The sequence below is a fragment of the Ictalurus punctatus genome, chromosome 5 (genome assembly GCF_001660625.3).
Source record: "Ictalurus punctatus breed USDA103 chromosome 5, Coco_2.0, whole genome shotgun sequence".
Taxonomy (NCBI): domain Eukaryota; kingdom Metazoa; phylum Chordata; class Actinopteri; order Siluriformes; family Ictaluridae; genus Ictalurus; species Ictalurus punctatus.
The window spans coordinates 12,185,196-12,202,422 of record NC_030420.2 but is presented as its reverse complement, the minus strand read 5'-3'; the positions used below and the strand labels follow the sequence as shown (position 1 = coordinate 12,202,422).

At 37.1% G+C, this 17,227-nt stretch overlaps 1 protein-coding gene across 1 annotated transcript in view; it reads left to right on the top strand.

Annotated features, from left to right (window-relative positions):
* zbtb34 (zinc finger and BTB domain containing 34) overlaps positions 1–16,771 on the top strand; it is a 28,122-nt gene extending 11,351 nt beyond the window's left edge. The window contains exon 2 of the mRNA XM_017467372.3: positions 11,097–16,771. Within this exon, the coding sequence (XP_017322861.2) occupies positions 11,131–12,645 (1,515 nt within the window). The 5' untranslated portion in view covers positions 11,097–11,130 and the 3' untranslated portion in view covers positions 12,646–16,771. The remainder of the gene's footprint in view (positions 1–11,096) is intronic.
* The last annotated feature ends 456 nt before the right edge of the window (positions 16,772–17,227 follow it).

Here is a 17,227-nt window from a genome sequence, read left to right as displayed (position 1 = left end):
TTAGGACTAAATATCAATTATGTTATTAATTCATTAATTTATCTATTATTTTGTTTTATCCTGATATATTCAATACTAAAAATATTTATTTACATAATATATCTTATCTATTTACAACATTTAAATCAACTAGCACTAACACAGAGCTTTTATTAAATAACATAGGCTTAATTAAGTAACAGGTCATTAACCACAATGCAGCATTACTAACATTAAGCAGATCTTTTTTCCCCCCATCCCCCCCCCCCCCCAATTTGACCACCACCCACCAGCCAGCTCAAATGTGGTGGGTGTAGGCTGACACATACTTCCTCTGAGACACGGGAGGCCAGCCAGCTGCTGCACATGTTGCGTTACAGGGCAGGGTAACACACTCGAAGCAACGTACTATCGTCCCTCTTTCGCATACACGTGCTTACAGATGCCAACATTTTACAAGGGAGAGAGAGTGTGTCTGCAATGCGAGCATTTCATGAGGTTGTAGCAACAGAGTTGAGTTCAACACTATAAATTTCATAAGGCAACTAAACACTCAACAGAATACAACGAGTTCACTCGGGCAAAGGCTGCACTAAAGCAACACACACTGGAGGATACTTGTAAAAGGACAGAGAAATCCTCCTTTCCTCTTGACAAGGACAAGGCCAAAAAGATTACAAAGGGGGTAATTCAATTAATCGTTTTGGATGACCAACCCATCGCTGTGGTAAAAAATTTCAGGTTTTCACCAGCTTTTGGAGCCACAGTATGCTCTACTCTCTCAACTCTACTTTTCAGACACTGCACTACTGGAGCTTTATTTGTTGTTACTGTGAATGTTAAAGTTAAGCATTTACACCACTTCAAAGTGGAATTGTGATTATATTGCTTATTTTGAGTGTTCTAGTTTTACTACTACAATGCTGCACTAAGTACAATTTAGTTTGTTTAATTTGTAATATATTATTAATGATAAAAATATCTAGACCGGTACATTTCCTGAAGAAAATGTGAGTGGTGCTTGCCGTGGCAAAATTCTGAATGGGCGCCAATACTTTCGAGAGCCGCCGGCGTAGGGTGCCAATACTTTCGAGAGCCAGACAGATGGGGCGTCAGCAGTGTTAGAGCTGGTCGTGTAGTGTGCCAATACTTTTTGGAGCCGACTGTCAAGGGCGCCAGTACTTTTGAGAGCTGGCTGTGCGGGGTGCCAATACTTTTGAGAGCCGAATGTGTACGGAGGCAAAACTTTTAGAGCTTTCTCTTTAGAGGGCCAATACTTTCGAAACTCAATGCAAGTCTATGGAGAATTTTCCGACTTTGAGCTTTGTACCAGGAATACCGCCTTTGCGATCGCTTATACAAGTCATAGCACAGCTCTCCTCAATAAACCAATCGATATGACACCTCGCCCGTCGATCTCTGACAAACGGTGTGGGACTAGTTACGCGCCGAAAAAAAAAGTGGAAGAAGAATAATCATTATAATAATAAGTATGCTGAAGAACAATAGTAGTGCTTTTCAAGCACCACTAATAATTTTGTGCCACGCCCCCAGACGAGCCCAGACTCGGTACTGAGTGCAAACTCAGGTATTTGGACCAAGTGTGAAAACACCCTAACTGTTGCCCAGGAGGTAGTCATAGCATATGTCAAGTGGCATTTAATGGAAGTAGGCAACTCTTGAATCATGTTCAGGTATTTTAGCCAGTGGGGAAAGTTATTTTATTATTATTAATTTCTGACTAGCTTTCTAACAGTGTGGCCGTATCATGAAGCATACGTACAAACAGAACTCTGGCCATGTTCAGCTGAGAGGCTCATTAAAACTAGAATAACTACATTCCAAAATCTGTACATTTTGTTTGGGTGCTGAAAACCTGTTCAGTACGAGCATCGGGGTCTTCATAATTACAGAAGAAGTTACGACAACCCCAAACACAGAGGCAACAGCCGAAGAGCTGCGGTCCCGGTCACCATCGAAGATATAGTGAATGACACCCTGATGGTGATGCTTAGGCGATAGGAGCTACACCGGGATTTTGCTCAATTACAACAATAACTGAGTGTGTTTCATTATTATTATTATTTTGCTTTAAACGTGCTAAGGCCATAAGCTAAGCTAATTGGTGCTTGCACTTTTGATGCAGATAGATGGGGGCATTGGCAAACAGCACACACTGCTTCTCCTTCATCTTGTAGGACATGATGCATATATACACTGGTGAATTTTATATAAGATCCTCTCCCTTCAAAATGTTTCATTTAAGTGGCAAGAAAACTGACTTGTTATCAAAAGTGGAATGCCCATGTTGCTATAGCAACCAGTAGTAGGAACGCGTACTGGCAACTTCATAGTATGGCAATCGGCGACTTGCAGCAATAAAATCACTGTATGGGTGAACGTACTTTAACTCTTTCAGGTAGTATCTGTAGTGTTTGTGGGTGGGTCAAAGTACATGTTCGCAAGTAACCATTGAACAACAGAGGCAGAGTTTTTTGTTACAAACCGTTTTTTGTACAAGAGGTAAGTCTGGAATTACTGATGACTCGTTTCAGCTGTTTTTCAGAATCGGTGTTTCATTTTTGGAGTCAATAACTCCATTTGTCCTGCACTTTGTTTTTTTTTAACTTTGTGGACTTTTTATGTTCACAAAGAGCTCTGTAACACTACATGGAAGGTAGTATCTGAAAAAGCTTAATAGGTGCACTTTATCAAATATTTTTTTTGATTGATATTCATGAGATCTTTTTTTAATATTTGATCTTTTGTTAAAAAAATTCACAAGAGGTTAAACAATAAAGATAATTTTTCACAGCCTTCTTTGCTATTATTAGTGGAGGGCAGTGTGTGTGTGTGTGTGTGTGTGTCCATCCATCCATGAATGAATGAATGGAAAAAAAAGTGTCATATAATATTTGTCTTGCATGATTATTTTTTTTTTTAGATAGATATACATACATACATACAGCATGTCCACTCTAGTGGACCACTGGACTATTTGGACCACTGGAGTTTGAAAAGACAGCCAAACTCAGAAAATAAAAAATGAACAGATTATGGCTATAGAGTGATATTAATCCAAGAATAAATTCAGTTTAAAAAAACAAAACAAATGATCATTCTGGATTGTTTCTCTTGCTTGTCATTGCAAGGATAATAGTATATTTTCTATTAAAATTGACCAAATAGTCAATATACAGTTCCCTCCACTAATATTGGCACCCTTGGTAAATAGGAGCAAAGAAGGCTGTGAAAAATTGTCTTTATTGTTTTACTTTTTGATCTTTTGTTAAAAAGATTCACAAAATTACTCTCCAAATACTTTGCAAACAAATCAGGTTTATACAAAAAATGTGTTTGTTAAATATAGGTGTGCAACAATTATTGGCATTTAACAATTAACAATTATTAGTCAATACTTTGTGTTACCTTCCTTTGCCAAGATAACAGCTCTGAGTCTTCTCCTATAATACCTGATGAGGTTGGAGAATACATGGCAAGGGATCTGAGACCATTCCTTCATACAGAATCTCTCTAGAAATCTATCCTTCAAATTTCAAGGTCCCCACTGGTGAAGAGTAGAGGCTTTTTTCTTGAAACCCTGCCAAACAACTTGTGATGTAGGTGACTTCAGATTGTAGTTTTGGATACTTTCTGACCCCAAGATGCAACTCACTTCTGTAATTCTCCTGCTATGATCCTTGGAGATTTTTTGGCCACTTGAACCATCCTCTTTACAGTGCGTTGAGACAATATAGATGCACATCCAATTCCAGGTTGATTCATAACATTTCCAGTTGACTGGAACTTCTTAATTATTGCCCTGATGGTGGAAATCGGCATTTTCAATGCTTGTGCTATTTTCTTATAGCCACTTCCAATTTTGTGAAGCTCACCAACCTTTTGCTGCACAGCTATATTCCTTTGTCTTACCCATTGTTATGAATGACTAAGGGAATTCAGCCTATGTGTTACCTCATATTTATATCCCTGTGAAACAGGAAGTCATGGTTGAACAATTTTCTGTTCCATGGCACCCAGGTGTATTTAAAAAATGAAAAATATCAATGGGAATATACTTCAGATATATTTTTCTCATATTCATAGTGGTGCCAATAATTGTCTCACACCTATATTTAACAAATATATATATATTTTTGATAAACCTGACTTTGCAATTGTTTGATATGAATGAGAGCAGGGTATTTTTCAGAATTTTTTTTTTAACAAAAGATCAAAAGTTTAAAAAATAAAGACAATTTTTCACAGCCTTCTTTGCTCATATTTACCAAGGGTGCCAGTGTTAGTGGAGGGCACACTGTCCATGCAATTTGTCAAAATCAAAAGTACAAACTTTGTATTCATTAGTCAATTTGCATATTTCATTATACCACGTGGATAATCTTCAAGCCTCATTGATAAATTATATTTGTCACTGATGATTTATTACTAGTTATAGTGAAGTGTGTGTGTGTGTGTGTGTGTGTGTGTGTGTGTGTGTGTGTGTGTGTGGAACATTGCGCCATTAAGTACATTTAAGATGGTCCTGGTGTCCACTATAATTGACATTCATAAAAAGGCTAATATTTTGAAACACAAACAATGTAACTGCTTTCAGAACTAAATGCATTGTTCCTGACACTTTAATAAACAAGAATATATGTAATAATCATAGTATTAGGTTTTTTTTTTTAAAATACAATATTTAGTTATCTTGCTTCTTTCCAAAAAATTTACTTGTTCCTATGCTGGCCATGTTGGATGCAGTGTAAGAAGTTGTTCCTAGCATCCCAGCCTATAAAATGACACATCACTTGAAAGCCCAGGATGTCCTCTCTATAGTACAGCAGGAATTACTAGAGTAGCTCAAAAAAGTTAAAGGACCTGCATGAAAACAAAAAGTCCACTACAGAGGACACAAGTCAATGGGCTGGGTCTCAGGAGGCTATACATATATATTAGAGATGCACTGATATAAATTTCTCAGCTGATACCGATAACCGATTATTCAGAGTGATATCGGCCAATACCAATAGTTTTGCCTTTTATAATAATTAATTCCACAATTCTGAATGAAGGGAAATAAAAAATATTATTCTATAACTTTATTTTAATTTATAGAAATTGACTCTACGCCGAAACTCCGGCTTCACTGCTGCTCACTTCCAGTGTAAAATTTTAGCAGCGCAGAGCTTACAAATTGCAGTTTTGTCATCATTCCACACAAGAGATGAAATCGATGTGTTTTCCCGCCCTCTTTTGATTGACAGGATGTAATCGGCCCTGATCATGGCCGATAGCGTGAAAATTTGCCTTTATACATCGGTGCATCTCTTTTTTATTTATATATATATATATATATATATATATATATATATATATATATATATATATATATATATATATATATATACACACACACACACACATATGTACACTTTGCTACAATGTAAAGTAGTGAGTGTACAGCTTGTGTAACAGTGTAGATTTGCCGTCCCCTCAAAATAACTCAACACACAGCCATTAATGTCTAAACCGCTGGCAACAAAAGTGAGTACACCCCTAAGTGAAAATGTCCAAATTGGGCCCAAAGTGTCAATATTTTGTGTGGCCACCATTATTTTCCAGCGCTGCCTTAACCCTCTTGGGCATGGAGTTCACCAAAGCTTCACAGGTTGCAACTGGAGTCCTCTTCCACTCCTCCATGACGACATCACGGGGCTGGTGGATGTTAGAGACCTTGTGCTCCTCCACCTTCCGTTTGAGAATGCCCCACAGATGGTCATTAGGGTTTAGGTCTGGAGACATGCTTGGCCAGTCCATCACCTTCACCCTGAGCTTCTTTAGGAAGGCAGTGGTCATCTTGTTTGGGGTCGTTATCATAAACAAAATAATCATTATATAACTATTGTAACCTCTTGTGATCTGTAAGCACAATGCCTAGAATTAAGCCTGAGAAGGGCTCGTACTGGGTATTTCTGGTTAATCCTTGTTCAATGCCAAGAGGAAAAGGAAAATTGGGATGAAATTCAAACACTGTCACTTAATGTTGGGTTAATGTAGACTCAAGCAAATGTTCAAGCTAGAACACTGAAGTGTTCACTCCGCATAGTCATAGAGATTTTTAATATATTTTGCATAGTTTTGTCTTGCTTAACAATTGATGAGGGACCAAATCCAGGGCTGTAAACCTGTGAGCATAACCTTCTGGAGTTTAGCCAAGGACATTTGCCCCTTGAGTCCACCAAACCACTTCTGTGTACATTCTCTGGCAACTTGTCGAATAAGTACACATGGCGGGCAGCCTCCATTTTGCCTCACACTGTAAGATTCACCTTACATAAAATTATATCTTTCTTGGTTATTTCTTTCAGTTTAAATAAATCAGTGGTGCTTGCTATCCACAAATGGGACCTTTAAAAAAAGCTTGGGAACCACTGCTTTAGACTATGCCAAGATGTAAATACATAGGTAGTGGTACAGCTGTCTTTACAAGCTGACAGGTTCTCACATTGTTGAGTGCAGATGATAACTAAGGAGCTCTAAAGCAGGCCGAGGAGAGAGTAGTGAGCACTTAAACATCCTAAACATGGTTCTACTTGTTAATACATGGTTCTGCTTGACCCAGGTTTTAGTAAGTTACATATTCTAATGTCCATACAGTAACACATCCATTCAACGCTGGATGTGTTTGATTAGGTTTTGGCTTACATTGTGGTGCACATCTTCATGACCTCATGTCTATCACAAACAGATGATATTGAAGGTGGCTTGGACTAAAAAGTACACATTCTTTGTAGAACTTGGACAGAGTTAGAGTTCTTTTCTGTATGGGAAAAAAAACAACATTCTTTTCCAAATCATGGTGAAATTGGCCAAATGCAGTACATCATCTTACAGTTCATTTGGGGCCAAGAAGAGAAGTTAAAAGTTATGTTTAAAAAAATCCAGTAACATGTTACTGGATTTTACATGTTCAAATAAGCCTTAATATTAAGAAAAACCAAACATAATTTGATTGAATCAGAGTACATCATTCTACAGAGACAAAAAACAAATCTCAAAACTGACCTAACAAAAATGGACCTAAAATCCATCATCTTCTGTTCTGTAATTGGAAAAAGATCAACAGTGGGATGGTGTGATGTGGCCCAAAATAAACAGAGTTGCTGTTATCACCTCATTGGTTATCACCCAGTTGATTATTTGCTTACAACAGCACATCCCCAAAGTGGTTTATTACTCTTATACCACATCAAGTCAATAATAGTTACACTTTTGTATTTATCAAGGATAAGTTCCATATCTTAAATTATTTGATATTTAGGTGAGTCTTTTTTCCATCCTTCATTCAAGGAAGGCCAGTCATTGAGCTATATAGGGCTGTAACTAGCAATTATTTTCATAGTCAATTAGTTGGCCAATTATTGTTCATGGGGGGGGGGACTTTCAATACCCCTTTTTTTATTTATTTAAAATAAAATACACAAACTGAGGGTTACAAATATAAATTCATACTAAAACGTTACACAACTGTTTGTCCAAAACAGATAAGAACCCGATACACACACACACACACACACACACACACACACACACACACACACACACACACACACCAGAATATATGTTATTAATTTAGGACTGTAGTTTAATTCGGTGCTTTTGTGCATCCATAAAAAATAATGCACAAGTTCTTACATATAATATAAACTAAATAAATAAAATACATTTTTATGCATATATAATATTAGTATTAGTAAAAAATATATATATTAGTATTTATGCTTTATTTTTTATTGATGCACAAAAAGCACTGTATTAATCTACAGTCCTAAATTAATAATAAAAACTCCCTTTCACTGCACCTAGTGGTTTCTGTTACTCACTGCCTTTAAACATATTATTTTACTTATGTTTACTTTTGATCATAATGTTTTAATTAGACTTTACAGATCTTACTCGCGCTATACTGTGCATCACCGCGCTTGAGGAGCAACACGGCCTCATTACTAATACATCACTTCCGTTATAATAAACAACAGAAGTTACACTGCAAGCGCGCAAATACAACATATAATGACAAACGTAAATTAAACTAAACCTTTTCAGCAATGTGCACAAGTTTCCCCAGCCCCTTGCCCACATTGTAGCATTTTGGATATCTCCGCGGTGTTTAATATAAAATGATCCCCTGCCTTAGAGGACTAATCGTCGTGTGACCATTTCACCTCCATCTGATGGTGACTGGGGTCATGTTGGGAATAAAAGGTAATGATGACATAAATATTAAACTGAAGAAAGTCATTGTCGGTGACTCTGGGTATTAGGCTAAAACTAGCGGCGTCGCATTACATGTGTATGACGTCATGCGCCATCGACTAGGGAGTGGCTTATTCTTCAGGTTAGTAAAAAAACCTACTAGTGTTCTATTTGAGATGATCTTACCTTTCTAAAATCCACAGACTAGACGGTAGAGTGCATAGTGTAAGTGTATAGTACGTCATTTGGGACACAACTTTAGTATTTACTGATGCGTATTTTCAGAACAGAAGTAACATAAATGTACCCCGTGCCGCACACAGACCGACTAATCGATAATGAGATTCGTTGAGCTCGATTAGTTGTTGCAGTTCTACAGCTGTAACATGGGCTCTGTAGCATGTCCTCTGCTCCAGAGTCAACAGTTTCAGCCGCGTCTGCCACCAGGTCATATACACAAGCGCATTGAAGCTTAAAATGTAATTTGTAGCCTGTGTAATAATGTCCTGAACCAAGTTTTTGGTTTAATTATCAAAAAGACAACTGATCAGCTAGTCGACTACATTTTTGAATTGGTCAACTAGTAAAAGTTAAATGGTTGTTCAACCCCTGCACTTTATTTATTTCTTTATTTTATTAGCATTTTTATGCACGTGTTGAATAGTAATTTTGGTCGAAATCTTCTTCCCTAATATTTTGACAGTACTTCATTGAATACTAACGAATAGTGGTTTAGCCAGTGCACTTTGCCAGCTTGGCCAGTGTCTGTTTCCTCTTGACATGTTTCTGTGACTATTGTGTTTCTCTGTTTAATGCAACCTGGGAATAAGCCTATACTCTGTGCTATAAGCTCTTTGCTCAAGGAGCTATACAACATGCCAAGGGAAGAGTTCTTGTGTTTTGCTGATGTGCCATTGTAGAAACACACACTGGGACAAAAAAGTAAAGCAGGCAGATTTACAGAAGACAACAGTTTTAGTAAATTACTTTACATGCAATGATTTCAAAATTCAGTATGAAAATTTTTCCTCATTTTGTACAGTACAGTAAAAGAGTTAAATCAATCTGCAAAATGCTTTAGAATAAATAAAAGTTTTTAGAAAGTTTTGTAAATGTATTTTAAAAACAAACACAACCCCCCCAGAAAAATCTGAAAAATACCATCTGCTAAGGCACACCTGTCTGCATAAAACCTTAGATCTGATAGAGCATGTCATCAAAAAAAAATAAGCCATGAGGTTAAAGGAATTGTTTGTAGACTTCCTAGAAAAAAAATTTATTCAGGAAGGGAAAGTTTATTCAGTTTTGAATATCGCCCCCAAAAAACAGGCTAGAGATAATCACCCAGCCAAACTGAGCAAACAAGGCAAAAAACTTTACTCAGGGAGGTCACCAAAGAGCTTGAAGGTCTCTGTGATGAAACTCTAGAAATCCTATGTGATGGGAGAATCTGCTAGAAGTACAACCATCTCTGTAGCACTTCACTAATCAGGCCTTTACTGCAGAGTGTCCAGAGGGAAGCCATGCCTCAGTAAAAGGTGTATGACTGCTCAGTTGGACTTTGCCAAAAGACATATCTCAGGTCATGAAAAGCAAGATTCTATGATATGATGTAATGTAATTATGATTGGACCATTTGGCAGAGCGCCTCCTTTAAGGGTTTTCTTGCCCAATGTGATCAGCTGCACACATATACACTGTGGTGGAATATACATTTGCACTTTAGTCATATTAACATAATGTTTTATAAGTAATTCTGAAAAGCTTATTAGGGCTAAACGGTCAATGCAGTAGAAATAAAGAAACAACAAGCCCACAATGGACTTGCTTAAATCTTCCCTATGGACAGTAACACCTAATTGAAAATGGCAATTTCTGATGGCTTAGTGTTGTGATTAGACAGTGATTGCGCTTCAGTGTGTCATGACTGCATCACACTGATTTAAAGTGAAATGCAATGCAAAGAGGAATTACATTCACTTCTGACAAGTCAGCATTTGATCCTTAAACATTAATACCCTGCTGTTTTTCACTGAAGAGATCATACAACCTAAGAGCAATGAAGGTTTTACTTTTCAGTGTAGAATGTTTTCTGCATGTCTCTACTGGGTACTGGGTTTCGTGTTTTTCCATTTTAAACAGAACTGCATAGTAAAATGCAGTGCAGAGGCATGGGTTTCTTTTAAATGTGAAACACATTCACTTATGACATTAAGACAGCGTTTCATTTTTAATAAATGTGTTATACTTTTCTCTCTGGCACAAAATTTTCTACAAAGTACCAGATCTTTTTGCAAAATTGCCTTGCTTAAAGAGTTGATTTGTAGGAGATGCCAAGTGTCAAATTGGAATTAATAAAAAAGAAAATAAATAAATGAAAATAAATAAATGTGCTGACCAAGTAAGACTTACTTTGAGAAATGAATACTTTTTTTCTGAAAAGGTTTGACAGTGCCCCTTAAATCAGAATAACACTTCACACATTCATTTGTTGTGTTGCAACCACAATGTGTTATTTAAAGGTCCTATATCTTAGTATCTAACAACCTCATGAGACCTCATAAAGCAGTCCCTTCAATGTTAATAGCCTTCTCAACAAAAGAAGCTTTTGTAGTTGTCTTTTGACCACCTTAGATGTTTTTGATGTTTTGTATTAGACAGATTAGGTGATTAAAATCTCACTAATGATATTAATACCGAAAACCAAGAAATAGGGTATTTTTTGCCCTAAATAAACGTTTCTTTCTAAATGTCTGTATTGTTTGGCCATATTTCCCAGTTTGTGTTGCTATTTGGTTCTATAATTAAAATTTATTTTAAATAATGTAATTAAACATTTTTCTGTCTCCTTGTAGGTTTTCTGCAAAGCAGGTGGGACATCAGTGAGTCATGGAGGACGACGGCGGCTTCATAGAGTTTGATGTGCCAGAGTTCAGCAACACTGTCCTTAAGCAGCTCAATGAGCTGCGGATCCAGGGTAAGCTCTGTGATATAATTGTGCACATCCAGGGCCGACCATTCCAGGCACACAAAGCTGTGCTGGCTGCCAGTTCACCATACTTCCGTGACCACTCGTCTCTTGGCACCATGAGTGGACTCTCCATCTCTGTAATCAAGAACCCGGCAGTGTTTGAGCAGCTGTTAACCTTTTGCTACACGGGACACATGGAGCTGCATCTGCGTGACGTTGTTAGCTTCCTCACAGCCGCCAGCTTCCTGCAAATGCAGGCCGTCATCGACAAGTGTACACAGATCCTGGAGGGCCTCCACTCAAAGATCACTCTGCCAGTGGTTTCTGGCCGAGCAGAAGCTGAAGAAGACCTTGATTCTAGAGTTGTACACAATGGTGCAAAAGAGGTGGGCATTTTTTTGAATCCTACCCAGATTTCCCCACCCTATTACCCTAGGAAAAGCCATCAAGTGGAGGCAAGTGGAGGTGAAAAAGGGCTTGCGCACTTAACAGAGGAAGGGCAATCAGATCGAGGAAGCGATTGCGCTTCAGAGCAGGAGGCATCAATGGAAGCAGAGCCTGATCAAGTGGACTTGATTGAGAAGAATGGGCAAGTTGCCAACATTCACATCAAGCTGGAAAAAACAGAGCGGCCCAGCTACTCAGACAGCTCGTCAGCGGGCGATGATAGCTACCACACAGAATTGGTGGATGGTGAGCAAGTCCTAGCCGTGACTGTGGGACCTTATGGTCCAGTGCCACCCCCTGCTCAGTACACCTATTCGGGACTCCCTTCATCCTGCTTTGTTGGAATCAGTCAATCCAGTCCCTCTCAGTCTATTCTCAGCGGATTTGGAGGTAGCCGCACCAGATCTAAGCGGAATATGCCAGTCCCAGTACTTTCTCAGCTTAAGCCAGGCACAGAGGATGGAGAGGGAATAGCATCAGGAGTTGTTTTTGAGAATGACGTGAGGGAAAGAGGTCTCCGTGGACATTGGTATCCGTTCAACGAGCGCCTTGTATGTGTCTACTGTGGCAAGTCCTTTAACCAGAAAGGCAGCCTGGACCGCCACATGCGTTTGCACATGGGCATTACTCCATTCGTCTGCAAGTACTGTGGCAAGAAGTACACGCGCAAAGACCAACTAGAGTATCACATCCGTGGCCACACAGACAATAAACCCTTCCACTGCCAGATTTGCGGCAAGTGCTTCCCATTTCAGGGCACTCTCAACCAGCACTTGCGTAAGAAGCACATGGGTTCCGGCATCGAGATGAATAACCACACAGGCTCACAAGGGGAAGCAGCAGATGGCCAGCGAGGGGCACCTATGGAGGTCTCAGAGAATGTCTTCAGTGATGCCTATAACGATGATGGGTCTACAAAAAATATGAGTGAGGAGAGTGTAAAGGGTAGTTCTGAAGAACCCCCTGGGTCCAGATGTGATTATTAAGCAATTGAGATTGTATTGGGTTTCATTCTGTGATGTGCAGCCTTTAAAAGTTGACCCTGTGTAGAGAAGTGGATGTTGAACCTGCCTTGCACATTTTGTACTTGGTTTTTTTTTTTGTTTTTTTTTTTGTTTTTTGTTTTTTGTTTTTTGTGATCTGGTTTAAGAATAGAACACATTCTTAATAAGCAAGTTTTTCAAAGGTGAGGGGAATTGTAGTCAGGGAGAAGGACTGAGAGGGACATCTCAAGAATTCAGGCCTTTAAAGAGGTTTTTTTTTGTTGTTGTTTTGTTTGTTTATATATATATATATATATATATATATATATATATATATATATATATATCTTTCCATGTTTTTAAGCATAGAGTAATATAGGCATGTTGCAATAATGAATAATGTGAAAGCTCAGTTATGATGCTTGTCATATCATGCTTTTACCGGACCATGTTTTTGCACATTTGGCATCAAGTAGGCCAATAACTCGCAAGGATTGGTTTTAGCTACCAGTGCAAAAGCTCTGTGACACATTTGTTCAATACCTCATCATACAATGTAACATACTCTCAGTAAGGCAGTATTGTCAACGTTTGTTCAGCTCCAACCGGGTTTTACCTCAATCCAGAACCTGAAAGGAAGTGAAGAAGCATCTTGTATTAAAAGGTTTCAGTTGCTTTACATAGCAATATTGGCACAACACATTTTCACTACATAAAGGTACTACAGTGAACTGTTTGTTTCAGACTGTATGAAATCCAGACTGCTGTCATTGGATTGGTTAAAAATGCTATGTTTTTAAGAGAGGTGCTTTTTGGGTGGTTAGGGTTAAGTTAGGTTATAGTCTACCTGCACTATGCAGCATTAAAGATGGGGAATTACACACCAGATATTATGAATTGTGTAGTTATTTACACCTTGGATCTACAACAGCAAATATATGTAACAGCTGATTCTATTGGAAAAAAAAAACCCTCTAGATTTTTAGAGATTTTAATACAAGAAAGTATATTAATAAATAAATAAATATATAAACCAGAAGAGCTGATGTTGATTTTAGTTTTTCTATTGCAATATTCATTTGCTGGTCTTTGGCTTTCCAACAACTTCTTGTGCTGGACCACATTTTCCAGTATAAAAATCCTGACACCCAGAAATATATCGGAGCAGCACAAGCCTAATCTCAGTACTGAAAATCATGCCGAAAATCCTCAACACTAAAGCGTTAAATGCATTTTAGTTTAGTGAAAGATTGTCAGAGTGTCAGTACATTATTTATTTTAAAGCAAATAGATTGGGTGTAGCTTTAGACATTTCTGATGAGCCATATCAACCAGTTTGGGGATGAATGTCTTTTGTTGCCTTTAAAGCTTCCTTTAAGATTTATTCTACATAACGCATACTCACTGGAGGAGATGTCAATTTGAATTCTGTTGGTATAGTCTAAACTAATATCTTTGTGAAGAAATTTACACAAACCATAAAATTTGTTGAAATTTCAAAGTTGACTAAGTTCATGTTCCAAAGTTGACACTCCCTTCCTTAGCAATTTGACAAATGGGTTATGATACTAATCTCAAGAAAACCATAATTGAACATCCTGTTTCCACTGTCAAGGTGGCAAAATCTACCGAATTATAGCCTAGATACTCCAACAATGCTGCACCATTTTACTTCTACTTACAGTCATTAGTTTTATTATTTATGATTGCAGTTTTTAGACATGAAAATATTGTTTTAAGCTGGAAATGTTTAAAAATGTAAAGCTTGTAGATACAGAATTGATTCTAGGAGTGTGTTTGGCTAACAGTGAGAGGAACACTGCTGCACCATTAGCAATATAGTCTGACTCTAGAAATAATGTACAAAACCTATTGTTGAGAAAATTACATGAATCTGATCTCTTCAGGTTAAAATATGAGTAGTTGTACAGTTCAAAGTTGGTTTACTTTTGCTTTGACGGTGTTCTTTAAAAAAATCTACTGAAATTAAATTACTAGCTTTCCAATTAAAGCTTGTGTAATTGATGCATGTTGACTTTGAAGGCACCCAAGTTTTCATCCCCATGAATGTAACTTTATGTAGAGCAAACTTTACACTGCATGACTATAAGGTTTGCTTTCTTCACTGACCAACATAGATAACGGTGTTTGTTCTAATCTCCAGTCTCATTCTGCACATAGTTCTTATGTGTAAAATGTGCAGACACACTTCCATTATAAGTCAGGTGAAAAAGTTTACCTGTGACAATCGCTGGAAATTTTTTCTAACAATGTTTTGGAAAACAGTGACTCACAATGCTCTGTTTGTACTCTTTGCTATTTGTGTCATGTTGTTAATTCTGTCACTGTAAAATTTAGTGCTTTTTGCTCTGTGAGACACTTGTGCAGATTGCTTAACAGATACCACTTATGCTAGGCATTTCCCATTTGCTATTGAAACCCCCTTATTGAAGATCATAGCACTTAATTTGAAGTAATATGTGTCTACAGTATTGTAAAGTTGACTTTTTCCTCATTTTACAGCATCTTCTTCCCTAGACCAAAGCAGATGGTTTTATGGTTGATTTATAAATGGTGCGCTTTTTTTTTGTCTTTACATTATTTTCTAAACACAGCTAGTTTATTTAAATCAGTTTGTCCTTGGATGTTTTATATTGTGATGAAACTGTCAAACCCTTTGTCTTAAAAAGTCTTTTCATCTAAGGTGAGATTTCGCACAAGAGAAAAGTAGCAGTGCTTCATAGAATCCTGTGGAGGTTCTGTTCTAGTTTAACTTTTAGTGAAATAGATTTTATTTAGTTGTGTTGTTTTGTTTGTTTGTTTGTTTTTTGTTTTGTTTTTCTTTTCTCTTGTGGCAAATCAGTCGAAAGACTTCAAAGCCTATGTTTGCAAGCAGGTATAAACGGATGATTGCTAGTTTCATTTCTGTGTTGAGAATGTGGCAGTATGCAGTCAGCAGTGGTCCTCTGATGGTCCCTTTCCATTTTGGAAATAAAGAGTAGCTGATATTCTGCACAGCAGCAGATGAGCTACAGTCAATTATGTATGTACCATAAAATAGGTGTACATGTGCCTAGTGCCCACAGCCATTGTTCTGGTGAAAATGACATGTTTTTGATTGGTAAGATCACACGTAGAAAAGAGATTAGATTATGTCTACCTAATAGTTAATGCAATATTGGCCACTAACCAAAGAGCAAACCAAAAAAACATGCGGTGTTGATTATATACGCTGCATAGTTGAGTGTTGAGAGCAAACCCAAATCCCACAACCAATGAGAATCATGAAACAGTTTTCCAGTTTTACCAGTGCTTGACTTCTTGCTATGATTTTGTTTTTTCTTTCTTTAACTGTATATGAACAAAAGAGAAAATCTGCTAACTTGCAGTTAAGGTAAATGTTAAGGTGACTTAAGCCATAAATATGTGATAGTAGTGCTGGAATGACTGGAGGTTTTAATTTCTTTGAAGAACAAATGATTTAAAAACCTCAGTTCTTACTGAATAATCTGTATTAGGATTGAATCTGTGCCTTGCCACAAAACATGCTAATTTACCTTCTATACCCCTTTTCTAAAATCATTTACAGGACAGATACCTTGTGCACGAATCAGTTAATTTTGGTCAATATGTATTTATCAAGTAATTGATACTTATGCTTATTAACACCACTTGTCAGGGTTCTTGTTTTATACATGCATATAATCTTTTACCTGTTGCTTTTATGTTATAATATGTGTTAAAGTTTTATGGAGTTAAGCAGTTAAATGCAGTAGCAGAGGTGTTGCATTAATATATGTAATATGCAGTTTTAACCGGAAGAGATTGTAGCAGGTCATAAAGGGACAATCAGACAGCTTCATACACGAGAAGCTACCTCTTGAAATAAGTGAATTATACCTTCAACTATTGAATTTAACTTTTAATTAGATCTTGGCTGAATGAATCTTTTCATTGTGCCAACCACTCTGCAGTTTAATGTTGAAGTGCATGCTAGACCACTTGTAGATGTAGAAATGTACTGCATGATGGTTACCACATCTATGACAAAAACCGAAATAGAGATGTTTTTTCTGTTTGTTTTATTTTTGTTTTTAATGTTATTATCTGGCATGCACTTAAGATAAACTCTATATATATATATATATATATATATATATATATATATATATATATATATATATATATATATATATATATATATATATATATATATATATATATAATCAAAAGATATTCTACATAGAGGGGACTAGCTTATCATATCTTACTCCTCTTTAAAGGGACTCAAATATAAGGCCTCAAATATTTCACTTCTATGGAGTTTTAACCTTTTTAATGGTGCTTTTAGACTGGTCAGGTGTATTTGATTTTATATGCTAATACATATGTACATATGTGGTGATTTTTAAATATGGTTGAGTATAACAAGATTAGTATCAGTCAACTCATTTTGGCAGGATAACTGTCCATTGTTTGTGTTCAAATCACAGAAAGGCCAAACAGTTACTATGAGCTGTGAGCATAAATCAGAAAGAAGGGTTCAAAGGAATAGCTATAGGACTACTTTAAGAATTTGCAGCTG